The sequence below is a fragment of the Amphiura filiformis genome, chromosome 7 (assembly GCF_039555335.1).
Source record: "Amphiura filiformis chromosome 7, Afil_fr2py, whole genome shotgun sequence".
NCBI lineage: Eukaryota > Metazoa > Echinodermata > Ophiuroidea > Amphilepidida > Amphiuridae > Amphiura > Amphiura filiformis.
Genome location: NC_092634.1, coordinates 52,478,716 through 52,500,759, shown reverse-complemented (window position 1 = coordinate 52,500,759; position 22,044 = coordinate 52,478,716). Strand labels below are relative to the sequence as shown.

At 37.5% G+C, this 22,044-nt stretch overlaps 1 protein-coding gene across 1 annotated transcript in view; it reads right to left on the bottom strand.

Annotated features, from left to right (window-relative positions):
* Nucleotides 1–319: 319 nt before the first annotated feature.
* LOC140157935 (TELO2-interacting protein 1 homolog) overlaps nt 320–22,044 on the bottom strand; it is a 37,422-nt gene continuing 15,697 nt past the window's right edge. The window contains exons 13-27 of the mRNA XM_072181182.1: nt 21,567–21,774; nt 17,775–17,979; nt 17,255–17,340; nt 16,071–16,121; nt 14,951–15,073; nt 13,731–13,773; nt 12,781–12,885; nt 10,533–10,799; nt 9,226–9,331; nt 7,848–7,930; nt 7,045–7,160; nt 6,351–6,438; nt 5,217–5,303; nt 4,626–4,748; nt 320–1,529 (exon numbers count right to left, since the gene is read on the bottom strand). Coding sequence (XP_072037283.1) covers nt 1,485–1,529; nt 4,626–4,748; nt 5,217–5,303; nt 6,351–6,438; nt 7,045–7,160; nt 7,848–7,930; nt 9,226–9,331; nt 10,533–10,799; nt 12,781–12,885; nt 13,731–13,773; nt 14,951–15,073; nt 16,071–16,121; nt 17,255–17,340; nt 17,775–17,979; nt 21,567–21,774 — 1,736 coding nt within the window. The 3' untranslated portion in view covers nt 320–1,484. The remainder of the gene's footprint in view (nt 1,530–4,625; nt 4,749–5,216; nt 5,304–6,350; nt 6,439–7,044; nt 7,161–7,847; nt 7,931–9,225; nt 9,332–10,532; nt 10,800–12,780; nt 12,886–13,730; nt 13,774–14,950; nt 15,074–16,070; nt 16,122–17,254; nt 17,341–17,774; nt 17,980–21,566; nt 21,775–22,044) is intronic.

Below are 22,044 nucleotides of genomic sequence, written 5' to 3'. Positions count from 1 at the left end.
TTTATAGTACTCTACTAAAGGTACCATTTACCTTTATTCCTAATGCTTCTACAACCTTTGGATATATAATTGAAATACCTCTATTTTATCTATTGCAAAAAAACCATTTTCAAGGTGCAGAATTCCCCCATGATGTAAAAAATATTTAGATTTTTTTTGTAAATACCTGATAGGATTGAACACATGTCTAGAATTCCACTTATCTCTTTTTTTTTTTTTTTTTAATATTTAAAAAAAAAATCAACAAAAAAATCAGCAACCCTGCACCCCATCACCCTCACCTCTCATCAGAGGGTGGAATTAGTCAAATTACATTATATATAATTGGCCCTTTTGTTGAATATATTTTTAAATACATAGGCATGAAATGACATTCTTAAAAAACAAGTAACTATATTCAAACATTTATTGTATATGTTTCTTGCATACAAATACATTAGCATGTTAGGTACATACTTTTCAAATTGAAAAGTAAACATGTAAACACATTAACAGATCCCACACTTTTTCAAATCAATGCCCATTTAAAATCATTACATAACACAAGAAAGTTAAAGACATTTTCTTTTTATTCCTTTCCCCAAACTTTTACAGATCACGATCACAAAGATCACAACCCGATTTCTTGAAAGTCAAACCCAGGGTCAATTTGAGACCATTTTCATCAAAATAAGAGCATTTTATTTTAACCTGAGTGGAGCTTCAAATTTAACCTTTGACCATTTGGCTTGTAACTGACAGTGGTGTACCAACCAGAAGGGCAAAGTGGTAAGCTTGCCCCCTTGGCTTAAAATACCACAATAAAATCAAACTTAAATTGTAGATTGTGGTGCATCTTTCTCTAGGCCCCTTTTAGACCGCAATGCATCTTAATGTCCAAATGCAAATTTTTGCCTACACCAGTTTCTGATTTTTCACTCTAGCTTCATTCTAGTCTATGATAATTTCTGGAAATGATATTGTGAATGATTGATTGTGCCTGATAGCCATGGTATCTTGGGGTTTGGACCTCCATGCCTCGAGTTGTAAATCAATCAATATTTGCTTCACTTATCCTTTACGGTTATAAAGTGGTTGGTTTCAGCAAGGGTCTCAATTACTGACACATTTGCTATGCTAAAACCTCAATCTCTGCAGACCCTAAGGTCCGATTTCTCGAAGCTTGGCTAGTGGTCAGGCTTCCTATGCTAGCCCTACCAATGTGGATACATTTTATTGATTTATCTTCCTATGTGATGTATGATGTGAAATTGTAAGCGCTGGTAATCGCTGACTAATTGGGCTTAAGCCTGATGGCTTAGGAAGCCCGACCACTAGCTATGTTTCGAGAAACTGGCCCATATAAGCTACAGCAAATGAATTTGCATCAAGTGCTTTAACCAAACCATTGGCAAGGGGGATTTGTTTGCCATAGCTTGTGAATACATAAACTACATTATTTCCAATCATTAATTAGGTTTTGTCTATATCTGCTAGGAGCATTTTCACATTGGTAGAATATTCATTCCTTCTGAGCCACTGCCAGCAAACTGAAAAGAAATGAAAAAAAAAAAGAATAAAAAGTAGGATGGATGGGTCTCAACAAATATATAGCACAAGTGCATAGTGCACTAACGCACAGGTAGTAAACACCATTGGCGTACGCAGGGGGGGGGGTGTCACGTGTGGGAAACACCCCCTTGGGTTTGTCCAAAAAATAAAAATGGGGGGGGGGAGAAAAGGCAAAGAAAGAGAGAGGGAGAGGGAGAGAAGAGGAGAGAGAGGGGGGTAGAGGAGAGGAGGGAGATGAGCATGGCATAGGGGACATAATATCAAATTATCATAGGCCTATAGATGTCTTAACTACCCCCACTCAAATTTTTCTCTCCCCTATACCCGGTATTGACTGACCGGCAACGTACGTAAATATGTCGACGTAAAAATATTAACACCCCTCCCACACACACCCACATCACCATTTAATTGTTAATTGACATGGATATAGGGCTTACATGTTAACACCAACACCTCTCCATATCGTCACACCCCTACCCCGGCAACGTACGTACGTAAAGGTTTTAATTGTGCAAATTGAGTTCGGGCCCTTTTTTCTGCTTGAAGCAATGATTTAAATAGTGTAAAAATTATGCACCAAATCAGAAATGGCTTCAACCGGACCTTCATTTTGCAAAATTTTTCCAACTTCTGCAGGAGGGAAAACTCTTGTTCACGAAAGGCTTCATGGACCGTTATTTCACCAATTTTCGGCTTTTTCAAACTAAAATTTTACACACTCGGTGCCAAAATGGTCCGCCAAATCGCCTCAATTAGGTCTTCATTTTGCAAAGTTTCTTAATTCTGAAGGGGGGGGGCATTCTGTGTAGTGGATAAACAAGTAGCCATTTTGGCTTCTGCTTTCGACATTTACCAATTTGTAACACAATGTATATATAGGCCTACAACTTTAAGTAAGACTTGTTCACGAAAGGCTTCATGAACCGTCATTTCACAAATTTTCGGCTTTTTCAAACTAAATTTGTACACACTAATCATGGTAATAGTGCCAAAATGGTCCACCAAATCGTTTCAATGAGGTCTTCATTTTGCAAAAGTTTCTTAATTCTCAGGGGGCACATCCCCCTCAGACACCCCCCTGTGTAGTGGATAAACAAGTAGCCATTTTGGCTTCTGCTTTCGACATTTACCAAATTTTGTGTTTAACACAATAGGCCTACAACTGTAGGGAAAACTTGTTCACGAAAGGCTACATGGACCATCATTTCACAAATTTTCGGCTTTTTCAAATTAAAATTTTACACACTAATAGTGCCAAAATTGTCCACCAAATCGCTTCAATTAGGTCTTCATTTTGCAAAAGTTTCTAAATTCTCAGGGGGGCACATCCCCCCTCAGACACCCCCCTGCGTCACGCAAGCGGGACGGGATGGCCGCTACGCGGTCATTTCTTTATTTTGATAGTTTTTTATCATCACACCCCCCTTTAGAAATTCCTGCGTACGCGCATGGTAAACACACAGGACTCGGAACACTTTCAGTTTCACACTTTTTGTCTCACCCCAGGGCAGTCAAAGTCTCAGCATCACCTGATGAGGGCCGATTGTTTTCGATGAAATGCGACATGCAAAACTGCTATGCACTTCCTGCATATTTTAATGGTCTATCGCGATTATATTGCATTATTGCCAAGGTACGCAACACTCTATCCGTAATGCTGGCTTGATTGTTAGATTGAACAATCGGCCCTCATCAATATACCTTTGTACAGGAGTAAACTGTTGTTAATCAGTGATCAGTCCACACTTTTACAGCAGTCTCAGTATATGCGAACGCAAGTTAATGGAAGCACATACACGAACTATGTACGAGTGCGCAAAATTTGTCTTGCTTGGAACTTGTGTGTGTATGTTACATGGTTACATTTTGAATATCATTATTTTGGAGAAAGCGGCTTAACATTGTGGTTTTATTTCTGTACTTTTTACTTGTTGATATCAACAGAGAAATCATCCATTTCTTTTTGGAATCTTGAGTGGCTATGACCAAGGCCTAAAAAAAAATTGTTTGATTGGCGTAACCCGACCTACCCTAAAAGTAGGCCCGACCCTAACTTGCCAAAAAAAAAAAAAAAAAAAAAAATTAAAAAAAATAAATATAAATAAATATATTTGAAAAAAAAGAAGAAAAAAGTTCCAAAGCCTTTATCAAACTAAATTTACAGCTAAAAAAGTAAAAAAAAAAAGAAAAAAATTCCGACCTACCTACCCTAAAATTTTTTTTATGTTACGCCAATCAAACAATTTTTTTTTAGGCCTAATTGACATTTCTCATGAAATAATCATGGGAATTAGATGATCATTAGCCTATTGAAAGGGATTCAATCATGTTTCACCGTTGTTCACCACTGTTTAACAACTGCCATCCGGCACATCTTCATGGTTTACCTTGCGAGGGCAGATTTAACCATGCAGACAGTGCGGACACATTTTTGTTAAACAGTGATGAACAACATTTTTTCCCACAGATCACATGTGCCTTAGGGTAAAGAAAATATTGTTCGCTTGTCATTTCAATCTCTCTTGAAGTTAATGTTGGTCGGTCAGATGTTTTAAAGAATTTCATTGCCAAAACTTGTTTACAAAGGCCTTATTAGCTTAATAAAATAAAATGTGATTTTTTTCAGTATATCAAAAATTCTGGAAGAAAAACAACAACTTTTGCTGGAATTTCCAAAATTGGGGTCAGTATTCTTTGGTAAAGTAAAAACTTTTTACAAATTTTCCAGATTACAACCATTTGGGAAAGGGCAAGCCAACCATTTTTTGCCTATGTTTTCACCATGTTATCTTTTTAATGCATTCTTTCCATCTCAGATACGACCACTATTGATCCTTGGCACTGTCATTTCAAAATGAGGTTCTACCCGCAAAGTGGGCGTTGTGTGTGTGTACACTTGTCAAACACATGCTTTTTATTACTGTGTGCGCTTTGCAAAAGCCTTCAGGCGTGTGGCCAGAAAAATGCAAGAAATAAAAATGCACTTTTTGCGCATGCGTTTGCAGGGAGAACCTCGTTTTGGTAGCAAGATGACGGATCCGTACAAAGAGTGAATAGTCAACCAAACTAACCTTAATTTCAGGAAATACTTGATGTGGAGGTGATAAACTGGAAGGACAATATAAGTCATTGAGAGCTAACCACACTGAGTCTGGTTCAACTGACATGAATGCGCACACTGATTCCACTGCAGCCTGACAAAAAATTAACAGTCAAAATTTGTTAATCAATTTACTCGTCAGGAAATCAATCTAATGTCACACAGGCCTGTAACTAGGACTTTTTTTTGGGGGGAAAAAAAATATAAAAAAAGTGAACTGGGGCAGATTTTGAAAAAGTAGACTTTTTTTACAAAATTTTAACCTTTTTTGAGGGATATAAAACCTGAATTTTTTCACTCTTGATGCTTGCAAATGGGAATTTTTGGGTCAAAAAGGGCAATTTGAGGGGGGGGGCTCTGCCCAACTCACCCCCTGGTTACGTGCCTGCTAATGCAGGGTCACAATTATATTTAGTTTTGGGCCATAGGGTGGCAAAATACATTTCAAAGATCTGTGTGTGCTTGAAGGCCATATACACCTGATTTTGTTGTATTTACTGTACGTTTCAGAGGTGCTCAATGGCATCTAGTATCGGAAGCTGAAAGGTATAATGGACATTACCTTTTGAAGTACTTCAGGTTGTCTGGCACTGAGATATGGGAGACAGGCTGTTAACATGTCACACAACTCACTCTCCCCAATGTCAACCTACAGCAGAGATGAAGATGAAAAAGAAATTTGGTTAAAATATATAATTTCCATTTTGTTTCTTGAGTTGCTTGCAGTGGTGTAGCGTGGGTCATCATATTTGGGGGGGGGGGGGTATCGACCATGATGGGGAGGGGCCACTGGGTCTGATAGGGGGAGCACAGACCATATTTCGGCAATTTCCTATAGGATTTTCTAAATTTTGCAATCGATTGGGGGCACATGCCCCCCGTGCCCCTATGACGCTACGCCACTGGTTGCTTGCATCTCAATATCCTGACATGCAAAACTAAGCTCATTGGATCAGATTGGTTCACCCCAGTGGAAATCACATATGAATGTGTATTGGATATGTAAGAGTTAACTAAACTATGATCACCTCATAATAGGTGAGAATTATTTGGTTTTTGTTACTGCACGAGTCAATAAAGTCCCAATTTAAGCCCACGTCAGTCACACAATACGAAAAGTATAGTTTGCATAGGTGCTGCACCCAGCTGTGAGTACGCCATTCTATATCAATACACAATGTTATGAGTCCCACCTATTACGAGCTGATCAGAGTACATGTATAGTACTGCGTTATTACCAGGGTTCTCATTGTCTATTAACAATAATGAGATATAAATGCACAAGGCACAATGTTACATTATGTAACATATGTATCAAAAAAACCCAATTCAAATCTGATCAAGTCCTCCTAGATGGATTGAATATTATAATAATTAATAATCTCTTGGTTTTTTGCTTTCACATTTTGTTTTTTTGATTGATGGACAAACCTGCTGAATTACTCATCTAACATGGGTTACTACTTGTGTTGGTGTACAGTGGTAAATTTGAGTGTTATAAGTAAAATATCACAAAAAGGCACTCATAATGTTAAGCATACTCACTGATCAACCTTTGTATACATGTACACTTGGATATCAGATTTCATATCATGAAAATCAACTGATAATCATCTACCAAGGATAACAAATTGAGTCCTGTGTGGAGATTATATTACCTAGGATATCACATATTTCAAGTCTATTTCAAGTTTACCTGTTTACAAAGCCTCCCTATTCCACCAAGTATTGTCTTCTGTAACTTGTGTGCTGCTGTATGCTTGTATGATGGCCCTGTCTTGATGCTACAAATATAAGAAGGTCAAAGGAAATTCAAAGATTCAAAGTAGATTCAATTGCTTTTGCTATGTAAAATGGTCTATATGTGTATTGTGCCACATCAGTAAGCAAATTCCTGTAAAGTATGCTGAGGCTTGTGAGTTTATACCTGTGCATAGCGCGCTATAATCACTACACTTTTTTTTGCAAAGGGCCATTCCATTTAAAATCCACAGAGGGAGTATACATTTTGAATAGAATACACAATTGGGCAACTTTCATTTGAAATACTCATTACTTACAGGGGAAGTATGGGTTTCAAAATGATTAACTCTGACCAATTACATTTGTAAACCATACATTTTGGAAATATCTTCCACAGGGGTAGTGTGGATTTCAACTGGAATAGCCCAATCTAACTTATAATTTCCACTAACAACTATGCATTCTGCAGTGAGAATCTAAATGTGACTGGCATGTTTTCTCTACTCCATTGAACTATTCCACATGAGACATTTCTGTGCAAAATCAACATGTAAACCAAGCCACCAACTTACCAACCAACCCATTTGGTGGTAGACTGGTTTGCTGATATATTGATTGATTGATTGGAATTTTCTGTTGTGTCTTACCTGATTTTGGCTTGAGTTGTTAGAAATTTGATGGTTTTTGGCCACACGTCTTTAGCTACTCTTCTCCTTATGAAATCACAGCAGGTTTCACCCATGACAAACAATGTCTCACATGCCTGAAATAAGATAACTCAAATATCAATATCTAGAACCAATGTCAAATTGCATTTTTGTTTATTCAAACATTTAACACTAAATATATGAGCCACTTTAGCGTTTTTAGTCAATATATATAGTAACATTATTTCATGAAAACCTAAAACATGTGTCTATAATATCTGTTGGCAAAGGTATCAGAGATATGTCTTAGCAGTATTTATCACCAAATTTACCATTTATTATGATCATGTGGCAAATTTGTTGCCACAAGTACAAATACCATCAAGAACTTCCATCACCTGATTAAATTCATTACCCAGTATTACCAAACTACACACTATTTTCCAGGTTTTCCTTTTGACTGTTTCAAGTCTGATATAAAAGACAATGGTTGAGAAAATAATTGTGCAACTTTCCAACACTGGTCACTGTGATTATTGGTGGTTTTCTGTTTCTGTTTCATACGCAACCAATGGTTACAAGAAAAATAGGATGGCAATTCCAAGATTTGAACTGTAGTTTGGGCTGAACATTTTTGTCATTATCATGTTTTGATGAATCCAAGTGTGTGAAAAATTGGATTCAAAACATAATAATGATAAATTGGATACTTTACGGCCAATATTTATTGGTCTCACTATGAGTTTTAAAATATTTAAAACTCATAGCTCTACCAATAAATTTTATTTTAACCTTGTCCTTACCTTGCATGTTACTAACAGTTCCGAGTCTGAGAACCTTTGGACAAAACCTGGCCACAACTTATGAATAATTGGCAACAGCTCCTCTGAAAATAAAATAAATTACACAAGCTTGAGGTTAAATCTCAAGAATCAAGTTCAAACAATGCTCAGTAATACGGCACAATAATAACTAGTAAAAGATTAGGTAAAATCAAGGATAAATGATTGAGAATGGCAACTATGAGAATACAAAGAAGGATAGAGGTACAGTGGGACTGTCTTTTGTGGGTGTGTGTGTGGGGGTGGTGTGTGTGGTGTGCATTTACCTTGCATTACTTCCACAGAATTCAACTGAACAACATACAACACAAGGGGGACTTCATATGCATGATGAGGACCTAGACATGCATCATTGGAATGCAAGTTCTCTGAAACCATACCACCCCTCGATAGCTAACTTCCTTGCAAAGACTTGTTCAATATTACCAAATTTTGCAGGACTTGTTTTGTTTAACCCTGACGTTTGTCCGAAATAGTGAACCAGAATGACATTATCTACCAATGACTTTCAAATCACAATAATATTACAATTCTGTACAAGTTTAACAAATATATGAAATTCATATACTATGCTGTTTTGAGATTCTATTTTTTGGGCAAATTACAAAAGTTACAACCTAAATTGTGTGTCTGACCTAAATTCATAATGTCTGGAAAAATCATATCATATTGTATGACCCCTTCGTGAGGTACCCATAGGTATAAGAACATGCAAGGCTTATAGGTAGGCCCCGGCAAAAAACACTATTTTTTGAAGTAAAAAACAAGATTCAAAATTTTGAAAAGCGATATTTTCCCCGAAAAATGACACAAGAAACTTTCAAAACGCCCCGAAATGCGAAAAAAAAAAAATCCAAAAATTTGCTGCCCTCTATTGTTCAGAACAATGTTTTAGATGTAAATAAACAAACCTGCCGACGGCCGGCCGGTGTCGAAGAAAAAAAGTGACAAAATTTGACCTTGAATTATGTTTTATAGTCAAAATATTCCAGTAATTCAATAAATATAATGATATTTGGCCTAAACTTGAACTCATTTGAAATGAAATTTCAGTTTTTATTGAGTAAAGCATGGCTTTTTCACTCGACCATGTGCTTGCAATGCGGTTTAATTCTGCACTTTGGAGAAGTTGGAACTGCATTTTAATGGAATTCTGCGAACTTTTATGGCATAAAGCAACATTTTTATAGTAAGTGCACTGCTTGGAAACTTTTAAAAAAAGCGAGATAGTTGGTTAATAGCGAAAATCACAGCGTGAAAAGCGAGATCGCGTTTTTTGCCAGGCCTTACTTATAGGGTTACACATTGAAGTATGAATTGATTTGATATTTGTAATTACCTTTTCTATAGGCAAGGGCTATGACTCCATTTTGTATTACATCTAATACCAGCAGTCGTAATCTTGGATCTTTAGAAGACACAAAGTGTAGGCACCTTTCCAATACCTGTAAGGTAGGAAAACACAAAGACCTTATAGCTGCAATAGAGTGCTGGACAGTGTCAAAGTTCCCTTTTAGTTACTAAGTTATAAAAGTCAAACATATCATAACAGAAACATATTATCAGAAAATAGATGCATTTGTAGGATTGTAAATTAAATGATTCAAACATTTTACTTGGCAAATCCAATGAAAAAATAACTCACTCACTTTTGCTTTCGCCATCAGGTCCGACTGCTTGATCACTTCCGGGAAATGTCAACAAGCCACTTGTGAGTTATTTTTCATTGGATTTGCCAAGCAAAATGTTTCAATTATAGAAACATATTATTGTATCCCAACAGTCATCAATGCAAATCAATTATTTTGACTCAAAACATGAAGAATTTTAAGTAGATTATTAAATATGTAAGCAACATCTAAATGTCTTATCTAAAGGACAAATCACTCCTGTGGTTCATTAACATAAATTCTAAATTCATTCATTCATTCATTTATTTCCATATATAAAAATATACAACTACATCAAAAATAAAGAAACACAATATGGCGGAAAAGGCAGGAAGGCCAATAAGGCCTGAGAATTGCCTTTCCCTTACGAAAAAACAAAACAAAGCTTATGAAATCAACAAAAATAAATATACAATGTCTCACTGGGAGAGCAAAAGTATGAATTTAATCTACAGATGTTACCAACCAAATTCAGATATATTTTCTAAGGCAATATTAAGTATATTGTATATTTATTTATAAAAACCAACATATTATGACCCGAAGGTCAAATTACATGTCAATGTACAGAGTAAAAGCAATCATTAAAATAAATATGAGTGAAAAAAGTATAATATAAAATAACATAAAATGGCAGACACAAGTAAATACGATAAATTCACACTATTATTGCACAATAAATAAATATAAAAGCTGAAATGTGCGTGCATGCAGGAAAACCCGAATAAACGGCGCGCTACTTGTTTAATACATCAACAAAATAGGGGATGGGGCTGTTTTTGAAGCGGGATGTTCTGCAACGCAGCAGGGAGTAGTGATGCGCATTGCAGAGATTGCGAGCATGACTCATCCTGTCTGGTAGGGGAGAAGATCATTGGTATGCAATGAGTTCGCCAACCCTTCGGTAAACCTGCGACAAACAGGGACTCAAGCTCGCAAGTCCGCAAGGCCTCAGAAGCAAATACTCAAACATTACCTGTTGAACTGCTTGCACATGAATAGGTAACACCTTCTTCTCATCAACATCATCTTGATCTTCATCTTGCCCAACAACATGGTCACCATCTCCACCAGCATCATCTATATCTGCATCATCCATGTCACCTGCAGCGATCCTCTTGTTACGATGATACTCCAGGAAGAAGGCCTTGATGTCTTGTGAAGGATGACTGTTAACTGAAGGGTTTAATGAGTTGTTATCTGAGATGCTTGTTAATGCTGATGAAGACTGTGTTTTGTATTCCTGTTAGACAAAGCACATAACAGATTAGTGGATACTGAAATCCAGGATCCAGGTATTACTTATTATAGTAGAAACCCTTACACAGGTTTTTTAAAGTTCATGATTACATGCAAATACATTAAAGCAATTGTTTTGCAGAAACTACTTATTAATCATTATAGCAGAAATTTCAATTGACTGAACACAGCTTTCAACAGCTGTGCTCGATCCAACCGCAATTGTATATCACATACTTCAATCAACCTACAACGAAAACACACAACCTTGGATATAATACTAACCAATCATAAGTGCATTAGCATGATCGGATTCGCTTCCACGTTACTTCACGTTGAGGGCACGGTGGCTCAGTGGATACAGCCTTGGACTCATAATCTGAGAGCTTGCTCGACGTGCGTGGGTTCGAGTCCCGCCACCGTGTTGTGCCCTTGGGCAAGGCGCTTTGCCTCGCTTGCCTCACCCCACCCAGGTGCAATGGGAAGCTGTTAGGGGTAGTCACAGTCATTGTACTGATGAACCCTGCGCCATTTGTAGGCTGCAAACGTGGTTCCGATTATTCTAATGACGGCGGAATAAATGTAAAGCACTTTGAGGCTGTTTACGGCATAAAGCGCTATATAAATATCTACATTTATTTATTTTACTCACACACAGTCGCACACATTGGCGTACGCAAACAATCATCACGCTATCTCAGGCTGTGTTCATTCAATTGAAATTTCCACCATAGTATGAACATTCCACAAGTTAAACCTTTAGGTCTGTATGCACAAAACAAGTTAGACTGGGTCTAACATTAGACCTGGTCTAACTACGGAGGTTAGACCTAGGGAGGGATACTTTACTCTTTACCTCCTTTAATTACTCCTAGCAAAAGTCCAAAAGTGAAACTGCAGCCATCTAGTGATATTATACAAATATTTACTGCTCATGAGGGATCTGGTGGAATCTATTGGTACCCTCGGTGAACTGGAGACCGTGAGCCTACTATTTTCCCGAGACCGCCAGGTCGAGGGAAAATAGTAGGCTCACGGTCTCCAGTTCACCGAGGGGATCAATAGATTCCACCAGATCCCGAATTTAGAGCAGTAAATATTTGTTTTATATCCTTCATTAATATATTCTTTGTTCATTGATTGGTTTAGAAACGCAAGGCCTTTATCATAGACATAGGCCTAGGCACAAATGTAGGCTATGCCTTGTCAAGGCTAGGCTGGCCTTGCTTTGTTTTGATTGAATGCACGCTAAAGCTTACCGTGAAAATGTTGTAACCTCTACAATACCGCCGTGAAACGAGTAACCATGTTCTCTGTTATTTCACTTTCAATATTAAGATACTGATCCTGATGTATTACTCAGATTATGCTATGAAACCGCCGTATTTTAGCTGCACTTCTGTGCTGCTTGTGTGCTTCGGCATGACAACATGACTTCCTACACATTAATACCCCGGAACCGGTACTGATATCCCGCGTATGTGGCGTGTTGCACCGACCACTAGGAACTGCGACGTAGCTATGAGGTCATACGCGCTCAGCGGGAGATAGTAAAACTATTTCCCGGGGAAATAGTACTTTGAATAGTACCCCGTTCCCTCGTCAATCGTCTTTTTGACTGCTTCGCAAAATAGCAAAACTATTTTTGGTCACATGATACTCGCTTAACCAATTAATGAACGAGAATATATTAATGAAGGATATAATACACTACATGTATTTGTCCTGAACAGGGTCTAAATAATCTAGAATAAGGTAAGTGTAATTGTGTATACCAAAGAGTTCTTTCTCCGTAGGATTAATCTCCATGGTTAGACCTTGTTAGCCCTAGAGTAATTGGGAGAGTTCATAATCTACAAATGGATTATTCCATTTAAAATACATACCCAATGAGTATGTGACAGCTTCCATTTAATAATTTTAAAAAAATGACACCAAACAAAGATACTCGTCATAATCTTTTCTCTTTTTGCATCTTATATTACCTGTTCTGCAGGAAACCACCTGACGATGGAAATAACAAGCACATGTAAAACCTTCATAAATGCAGCAGCTCTATCCCCATAGTACTGGTCTAAAGTAATCAAAATCTGAAAAAGAATGGGAAAATAATAGATGTACATGAAAAATGAACACATACACACACTTCAATTTCAAATGGTATTGGTAGTGTATGTGTAATCCTTCATCTTGAGCTAAACTAGGTGATATTACATGACTATTTTTGAATTATTTATAGGAATAGCAGGCTCGTAACCAGGGACACAGGAGAAGGTTGAATATTCACGAGCAGGAATCGAGCAAGTTCAAATGCCAAACCCGATATATCCATTTTTATCAATATGAGGCAAATATAACTGTTACACAAAAGAACTTCAACGACTCTTAGATAGCGAGAACCAATCAAAGTAAATGCTACAAAATACCAAGAGTGTATTGATTGTGTATAACTGCACCGGCGTGCATTCCAAATAGTAAGAGTAGTGCTTTAAAACAGGTTCACTTCAAGTAGGATTTATTTATGCATTTATATTTGCTTGTAATTTCTAACATTTTTAGTGACAAATTTACAAAAATAGCAAAAATCATAGCATTTTTTCTCAGGTATAAAATTGGTTAAAAATGCATATGTGACATGATCTGGTCATGGGGGCCAAAGGCAACACATTTAAAATTGAGATAATGGAGTAAAAAACAATAAAATACATAAGAAAATAGATATCACGAAACTTCATAACTTTAGAACCAAGTATGCTAGACCTTTGGTGTTTTCAGTATTAGCTTAATGTTTGTATAAGGTAATAATTAGTGTAACTCAATTTTTAAAAATGCCTCCTTTGGCCCCCATGGACCAGATCATGTCACATATTACTTGTTGTTAGAGAAATTGTACAAAATAATGCAGCCACTTGTATTGATATATATTAATGCTTACCTCATTGATTGTATCTTCAAGTAGTGGAAGCATATTGCTGTTACTGTGATAAGAACATAAAAAAGCAATAAACATTAAATTACAATTAACATTAAGGGGGTACTACACCCCTGCCCAATTGTGTGCCTATTTTTGCATTTTTCTCAATAATTATAAGCGCATTGGTGACAAGTAAGATATGTATATTATAGGGGCAAGGACTACAACTACTGCACTGGAAATTTTATTTCAACACAGACAACAGTTGTGGAGTTACAGTCAAAAATGAGGGAAAGCCAATATTTGATCAATAAATCAACAACTACTTGCCTTGAGTTGCTGAATTTTCAGTGCAGTAGTTGCAGTCCTTGCCCCTATAATATACACATCTTACTTGTCACCAATGTGCTATAATTTTTGAGAAAAATGCAAAAAAGGCACAAAATTGGCCAGGGGTGTAGTACCCCCTTAATACAGTAATGATGTCTAAAAGAGACATAATTCATCAAGCTGTATCAAAATGATTGGTACCCATCAGTTTTCATTGATAATGGGTGAGCCTGACACATCAAAATAATTTGTAGATTAATTATAAAACATGTCATAAACTATACATTCTGGACATTGCAAGAGTATCCAATGTTTTATTTGGAAGAGGCAAGCTTTTCAAAGCAACATCAAAATTGATGGGTACCAATCATTGTGATGCACCCCTGTAGCAGTGAATGGGTAGAGGGCATCTGACAAGCACATGGGCAGATGGCACAGATGGGACGAGATTGGGATGGATGGCAGGCAAGAGAGATTGAAAGAGGGAGAGCTATAGAGATCGAACAAAGTGATTTGGTTGAAAATGCTTCTTTTTCATATTACGGTTTCAGAATAAACACACTTAGAACACCATTAAATTAAACCTCCTTATTCGCTGGCGTAGTACACATTAGAATATGATCGTTGCTAGGTCAACTGGCTCATGCTTTTTAAACCGCTGATTGAAATGATCACAACACAAAGCCTATGGCACATTATAATTCGGAACAGGTGTATGATCTCAGGCTTGAACCAGTAACCATGGTTACTAATGTGCACTACAGTAGCGAATATAGGGCATATTATTTTGCAAAGTTGGATGGGAGAGACAGTCCCTTTTAGTTGCCATAAGGCTGGAATTTGACCCAACAAATTGACCTATTTTAAGTGTGCACTTCAATGGATAATTCATTGGTGGTGTATACCCTTACCTGTGTTGCAGAGTAACTTTCAAAACCAATGGAGCTTTAGGATTGAAATCTAGATGCCTGAGTTTGAGTGAGATAGTATCAACTAGGTAGTCAGCATTGTCACACAACAAATCTGGGATAGAACTGGAAACATAGTATTTGGAACATGTTATCTGAAGACTAATACAAACAGACATCAGGCATGTGAAACTACTGACTGCAATTGATGGCTGGTAAAATGGGCTGTTAAAATCCATACACCCCCTATGGAAGTACATGACCTTAATCTTCTACACAGGGGGTGTATATTTCAAATGGAGTCACCCATACAGGTAACCCCATTTGAAATTCACACTCTTTGTGTGGGAGATTAAAGTTAAGATACGGGGCGTATGAATTTTCAACTGAAGCAGCCCAATAAATGACTTGATCTTATAGATAAGTTATAACCTGACCTCAACATGATTTGAATGTTCATGAAAGTTCATTTGTGTTGGTATAAATCATGATTTTGATTTAAACTTTTGATCCAAACACAAGGAATTAATTCCTACCTCGGAATTTTCAGATGGTACTCCATCTTTCATCCGCGAGCGAGTGACTGTATCATGTTGTGATCTTTTTTACCTTTGACCTGATAACAGACTTGTAGGGACAGCAGGTGGTTCCAACGTGGAGTCAAGGAAGCAGTTCACATCAAAGCCAACCAACCATCTCTCAACAAAGACGGGGGCCGGTCCAAACTCTCAGGAGTCTACGAGTCTGTTATCAGGTCAAAAGTTTAAATCAAAATCATGTTTTGAATGTGATATGGCTAGTGCTTCCTTCTCTGAAGTAATATTACCACAGAAATCAGGACTTGTTGCATCTTTATTCAGGCATGGAAGAACATTTGGGGGGATTTGTGTTTTGCCTGGAATGCATTCGGCACTGATGGTTAATATCTGCTTTGTGCGCAACACTTACAATAAGATGTATAACCCCTGTCTTGATACTACATGTAGGTTAATTGAGATACTAAGCTAATTCTAATATAATACATGAAGTTCCCTTGGAAACACTAAATATGCACAAATGTGAATTCCGGTATTTAAAATTTTGTGTTTTGTTTACTTTCAATATTAAATCTAATCTTCCTCACCTGTATGCACAACCTGAGCAGATATCAGCTAGTGTGTTGTAGGCACTTTGGCTGTAAGGAAAAATACAGATACAAATAAATAATAACTTATAATTTATTATAAAATTTAGTGAGTTAGTAGCAAAATGACAAGTATGGCTTTCAATGTGGAGATTAAATCAAGGAATTTTAGCTATATTTGCAATCTCAAGGCTTCAACTTGAGAAGAAGCCTGTTACTTCTTTGGCCTATAAGTTGAGAACAAGATACAGGCATACTGAACTGCAAGAATTAACAATGTCTATATGTACTCTACATATACTTGTTTGACCAAATGAAAAACACTTGTTTACCTATTTAGCACAAACACAGAGCAAAGACGGAAGTGTGGTCCCGATTGGCTAATTCAATCGTTCTACAATTATAACACACCGGTAATCTGATTATTATGGCTGATTTTGTGTCAAAGCTTTATTCAGTGCTCGTGAAGTGACACAAAAGGAACACAGATTCCTCACATTGCTTATTAACCCTAACCGTACCGTATACTACAAAATACTACTTGATATATGCGCTGTTCGTGCATGCATCCCACGTGGTGTGATGACGCAATCGCCCTAAGTGATATATAGGCACGGTTTAAGCTGGCCAGCGAAGCCCAAGACCCGTGGCAAGGTGTCGCCGACCGTGTGCTTGGCATGCGAGGGGTCTTGGGTTCGAATCCCACCCAGAGCAAACAACTTCTTTCCTTCTTTTCTCTCTTTATTCCTTCCTTCTTTCCCTTCCCGTCGCCGAAAAGCCCCTAGGCGGTTAGGGTTAACGTGACGACCACATCGGCTAGTTCAAAAGAATGCCGTTCATCTCGCTAGCTACTGTGAGATACAAATTGATTGGTCCCAATATCATTTGCAGTACTAGTTATACGTGGTGCTATCCCATATTTGTTCTTTTTACCTTAGTAAAAGCGATGTTTTTATGCTCCTGAAATGTCAGTTGTTTTGTCTTTTTTAACCTAAATTTTGGATGTTTTTGTACATATTAAACAGTTTTAACATCAAATAGAATGAACTTATAAAATTGTAGATTAATATATAGCTATATAGATAGATATAGATATATAATATCTGCATGTTAAAGGTCGAGATAATATAAATACTCAAGACAACCAGTCTATTTTGGCAGCAGATGGGTCAATTCTTACTTACCTAATGATTGCTTTTTCATCAGCTAATTTTTCCAGTACAGGATACAAACATTCCATGAGAATCCCATTAAACCCAGCTCCAAGAACCTTGATAGGAAGAAAATATTGGGTACATATTATTAACCAGATGCTACCAGTTTTGAAATTTTTGCTTTTAATTCTTAAACTCATGAAGAAAAAAAAGCACTGATGAGTGAAATGACACATTAGACCGATCCAGATTTCAATATTATACTCTAGTTAAATGTAGAAATCATTTCATGCTTAAAGTGGACAGCAATATATTTAGGGTGATTTGAGGGGGCTGAATTAAAAAAATGTTGTATAATTTGATATGATTTTGAGTAAAATTGAAGCATATTAATTTTGTTACCATTGTATTATCCATAGAGTTAGCGGCCATTTTGAATTGCATTAACTTAATCAGATTTGATATTTCAATCAGTAATGAAGTCTTGACAATATGCTAATTTCATGCATGCTGACCATGATGGATCTATAGACCATAATCTGACACTTACCTGGGCAAAAGCGCCAATGCCTTCAAGAAGTAAACATATCAACAAAGCATTACTGTTTACAGTAGCCAATGAAAAAGACTCTATTTGTTGTCTTGGAGTTATCATCCAATTGGAAGACACTTGTGATGACTCACTGCATTCTGATTGGTCAATGTTGGTGGGTAACTGCCAGTTGTCATCTGATGTGTACTCTTGCACGAGCAATCTGTCAAATATTACATGTTATTAATAACATACGGTCATGATATCGAAATTTGCCAGTGAAAGTGGGGGCTGGACAGAAGTTTCATTTTCTATACTTGTTTAGTAGTGACATAGGTACATATTTCACTGGTTGTAGTATCAAACTGTGCAGAGCATATAAGCATGTTTACAAGTGCATTTTATTGTCATGCTAATCACATTAAAGCACTAACGCCACTATATAACTTGGGGTAAAACATATAGTTTTTGCAAAATTTACTGCGGAGATTATTGGCCCTCTGGTTGGGCGATCGCCACACCATTTGAAGAACAGTAAGGAGTTGGTTGAGAAATTACAACATGTTCAGCTTACCAATGACGAAATCCTCGTAAGTTACGATGTAACTGCTTTGTTTACTTGCACACCGGTAAATGAATCGCTCCGCATTATTGACACTCGCCTGAGAAATGACACCACCCTTCATGAACGCACTGAACTCAATGTCGATCAGATCATGACTTTGCTTGAGTACTCACTTACCACCACGTACTTTCAATACGACAATGTGTTTTACCAACAAATTGAAGGGGCGGCCATGGGGTCCCCGGTATCCCCAATTGTAGCAAATCTTTTTATGGAGGATTTCAACAGAAGGCCCTCGCTTGTTTCACAGCCCCCAAAATTTTGGGGTCGTTTAAATGGATGATACCCTGGTGATCATCGATAAGAACTTGATCGACGAGTTTACTGAGCACATTAACAACCAACATCATGCCATCAAGTTTACCTTGGACAAGAAGAGTCGGAAGGCTGCTTACCGATGCTTGATGTATCTGTGTCGCGAGATGATGTGGGCAATTTGAGCTTCAAAGTGTACCGTAAACCAACACATACGGACCAGTATCTGGGTTTCAAGCGTCCAACCATCCACTGCAACACAAACTTGGAGTAATTAGACCTTATGTGACCGCGCTAATTCCATTGTCACCAAGGAGGAAGAGCGGACACAAGAACTTGACAAGGTTCAGAGATCTCTGGCCATTTGTGGCTATGAAGATTGGAGCTGGGTTACTGCCAGAAAGAAACGGGAACCCAAACCTCAGTCCAAGAAACAATCAAGTCAACCTAAGGGGAGTGTCTCCATCCCTTACATTCCGGGACTATCGGAGTCCGTTCAGCGGTTGCTACGGTCTAATGGTATCATCACCCACATTAAACCAACGAACACTATCAGATCTGTTTTAGTCAATCCTAAGGACAAGACGGATAAACTGGACAAGTGTGGTGTGGTGTACCACATCCCCTGTGGTGACTGTACTTCATCGTACAGCGGTGAGAGTGCCCGCTCACTTAGGACACGACTCGTCGAACATGGGAAAACGCCATCATCCCCAGTCAATGAACATGTTTCTGGCTCCGCCCACTCTATTGATTGGGAAGGGGTCAAAATTCTGGACAGGGAAGAGAACTGGTTTCGCAGAGGCGTCAAGGAAGCTATACAAATTAAACGCAATGAGAGTGATCTGAACAGAGACAAGGGCGCCACCACCTTCCCCCACCTATGACTCGGTCATCCATTCATCTGACCGTCGGAGGTCAACATCAGTTGCTACTTCCGGTCAGATGACCCAATTTCCCGCTACCAACCAAAACATCAGTCGGCATTGAAGACCAGTGGATGCTGGTCGCAGGCCACCAACCTCCACAACGAAGTCGTGAGAACTTTGTTTAAATTTGTACTTTCTCGACATATAGTTATTGTTATGGTCGGGTTATGCAGTTCTCTGTTTCCTTTTGTTTGTGTTCTCTTCTGTGCCTCAGTCTGTTTAGGTCCGGCTGCGGAGCACTGCATGATCTGACTCTTGGAATCATTTCGCTTTTGATTTGATTCTTGTTTTTAACTTGTTTAATATTGTTAATGCATTGTTATTGTTACTATTTTTACTTGATTGGACTTGCATAGTGACTCAGGGTGGTGGACTGGTCTGTGTTTTGCCGGCTCCTTGTTTTTGCTCTGTTTTTCTTTCTCCCGGCTCGGCTCCCCACGTATGAGTTGCTGTGTTCTTCCAATCTTGTGCAATGTACCCGGTCAATTTCTTGCAATATTGTGTTTGTGAAATAGTATGTTTAAGTTAGGCTAAATATTGTTTTTAAATTTTTGTTCCCGAGGTTATTATGTTTTGTAAAGCGCCCAGAGGCTATTTGCGTTGGGCGCTATATTAAATCTCTCTTTATTATTATTATTAGGCATGTCCACTAAAAATTGAAGTACTTTTAAATTGATTCAGACCTAACTTATTGGATGGGAATTGATGAAAGAAACATTTTGGCGTTTAAATAATCTTAATCGGACGTTTCATTCCAGAGATATGGCCTTTCGAGTGTCACGGTTTTATATAGGGCTGCTAGAACATGTTAAAAAGTTAAAGTCCAAAAGGAATACTAACAGAAAGTGCAACTTTAAGGTACTTTTTCTTAATGTATTTATTAACTATCTGATCTGGAACATTATATTTGCTTATAACAACATGAAAATAAGATCATCCTGAAAATTTTATCGATTTTGTTGACATACAACAAAAAATATAAGACCTCAAAACCCATGGTTTGTTTGGTGAAACCTCAAGCATGATCATAGATGGCCGCCATGGAAAATATCTCCATAGAGGAGATGAACAATAAGTGCATTATTTCAAATGAAAAGCGGTAGTCTTAAACATTGTTCAATCTTTTAAGGTCAGCACATTTTATCTTCAAAAATTATTATATTTCATCATGGCATAAGTTTGGTAACATTAATCACTACCAATTTTGAGAAATTTGCTCCAACTCAAAGGTTATCTTTACTACATTGAGCAATACTGTGTGTGCATGGAAGACATGATGGTCCCCGGTTTTTATACTCCCTATGAAATGGACATGGTAGTGAGAAGTGCACGGGAAGTGCATGATTTGAGATGGGCATGCGGTAGGCTTAAACATTCTTAAATTTCTTAACATCCTACACATTTTGTCTTCATAAATAGTTAAATTTTATGAGTATGTAAGTTTGCTTGTCTGATTCACTCCAAATTCGGAGATAATTGCGTTTGAACACCTGATGCACGGAATGGTGTCACTTCAACCTGTTGTAGTTCTCATCTTATTAAATTTTTCATTAAAAAAAGTTGATCTCTTCATGCAGGAAGGTCCTCTCTATTTACTGACCAAACAGGAAAAAGTTTGGTTAATGTTTTCTGGTGGAATCAGGAATTTCTTGAAACACCCTGATATAGGCCTACATTTGGATCAAAACAAGTATGTACGCCATTTAACAGGCCTGGGATTTCTTGTATCGATCAGTTTCTCCATAGACAATACGTGTGTGAGAGCACGCACACAGTAAATGAAAAATCGTTCTAGTGGAAACTGTATTGAGAGTGGGCATCCCTATTATTATTATTATTGCTATAAAATAACATGTACTATCTTAAACCCAAGATTAATTACGATACAGAGAGCTAAGCTTTAATACATACAATTTACAACTTAATATTCCACCTTTTCTGAATTACAACCATGAAGACTGGAACTCATATCAGAACCTACATCCTGGCACTAGCACTTACCTAATCGAGGTCTCAATTTCTTCTGAATCATGCAGATGCTCATTGTCTGACTCTCTGCTTGATTCCCATGAAGCAACTGTGCTATCAGATAGTCCAGTCTCCAGGGTACCAAGTACTATTTCATTCAGTATGAGAACAACTTGTTTGCGATGTGGTGAGGAAGTGTGGAAGAGATCCAGGAAGTGGTTCACAAGTAAGGTTATGTTACCTACAGGTTTTAAAAACAATAGTAACAAGATTCATTTAACATCGGAGGCCAAGCATAGTGAAGTTCTTTGTGTTAAATAAAATAGATTAGGCCAAACAAAACAGATGTAGTATTTACTGCAGGCCTATTATTATTAGCTTATTAAACTATAATAATACACTATTATGTACATAGAGAAGATCCGTATTTGTCCGAGTATAGTCCCACGTTCGAGTGTAGTCCTACCCCCCATTTTTCGAAAAATTCCAGAAATTGTAAAACATCCGGATT